At 44.1% G+C, this 845-nt stretch overlaps 1 protein-coding gene across 1 annotated transcript in view; it reads left to right on the forward strand.

Moving 5' to 3' along the window:
* Positions 1 to 845, forward strand: part of PTPRE (protein tyrosine phosphatase, receptor type, E) — a 70,423-nt gene that overhangs the window by 49,925 nt on the left and 19,653 nt on the right. Inside the window, exon 6 of the mRNA XM_014530149.1 lies at positions 96 to 172. Within this exon, the coding sequence (XP_014385635.1) occupies positions 96 to 172 (77 nt within the window). The remainder of the gene's footprint in view (positions 1 to 95; positions 173 to 845) is intronic.

An 845-nucleotide genomic window follows, 5' to 3' on the forward strand; every position in this document is an offset into this window, starting at 1 on the left:
TCTGATACGGTAGCTGGGAGGACTCTGCGGGGTCTGATACGGTGGATGGCAGATGTGATTTCCTTCTCCTGATATTATGTGTTTTTTTAAAACAGATGATCATTCCCGGGTGATTTTGAGCCAGGTGGACGGAACGCCCTGTTCGGACTACATTAATGCTTCATACATAGATGTAAGTCCTCCATGTCCCTGTCCCCGGCCCAGCACCACCACCTGGGGCTCTGAGTCACCGGTGGGTGCTTTCTTCTGGGTCTGGGAACATAAACTGTCACAACTTCCGGGCAGTGTGGCCACAGCACAGAGAGCATGGGAGCATCCACACCTTTTGAATTAGTATCTGTGCTTCATTTTTAAGAAACATAGGTCCTGGCCTGGCCGGTGTGGCTCAGTGGATAGAGTGTCGGCCTGCAGACCAAAGGGTCCCAGGTTTGATTCCAGTCAAGGGCATGTACCTTGGTTGCAGGCTCCTCTCTGGCCTGGGGCCTGGTCAGGGTTCGTGCAGGAGGCAACCAATTGATGTGTTTCTCTCACATCGACGTTTCTCTCTGTCTTTCCCACTCTTCCACTCTCTCTAAAAATCAATGGAAAAATATCCTCGGGTGAGGATTAACAAGAAAAAAAGAATCAAAAAGAAGCATAGATACCAAGGGTGTTCATTAAGCCTTTGTTTATATAACTGATAAAATAGAGCAGGAGGGACTGGTTAAATAAATGATGGTAAAGCCACACACAATGGATTATTATGAATCTATTTTAATTGAACCTTAAAAGATCATTTAATATAAGTTATAAAATTGTCATAAGAATACAAGAGAATTTATATGCATAAACCAATGAAATATATA

This window comes from Myotis brandtii, unplaced genomic scaffold, assembly GCF_000412655.1.
Source record: "Myotis brandtii unplaced genomic scaffold, ASM41265v1 scaffold725, whole genome shotgun sequence".
NCBI classification, from domain to species: domain Eukaryota; kingdom Metazoa; phylum Chordata; class Mammalia; order Chiroptera; family Vespertilionidae; genus Myotis; species Myotis brandtii.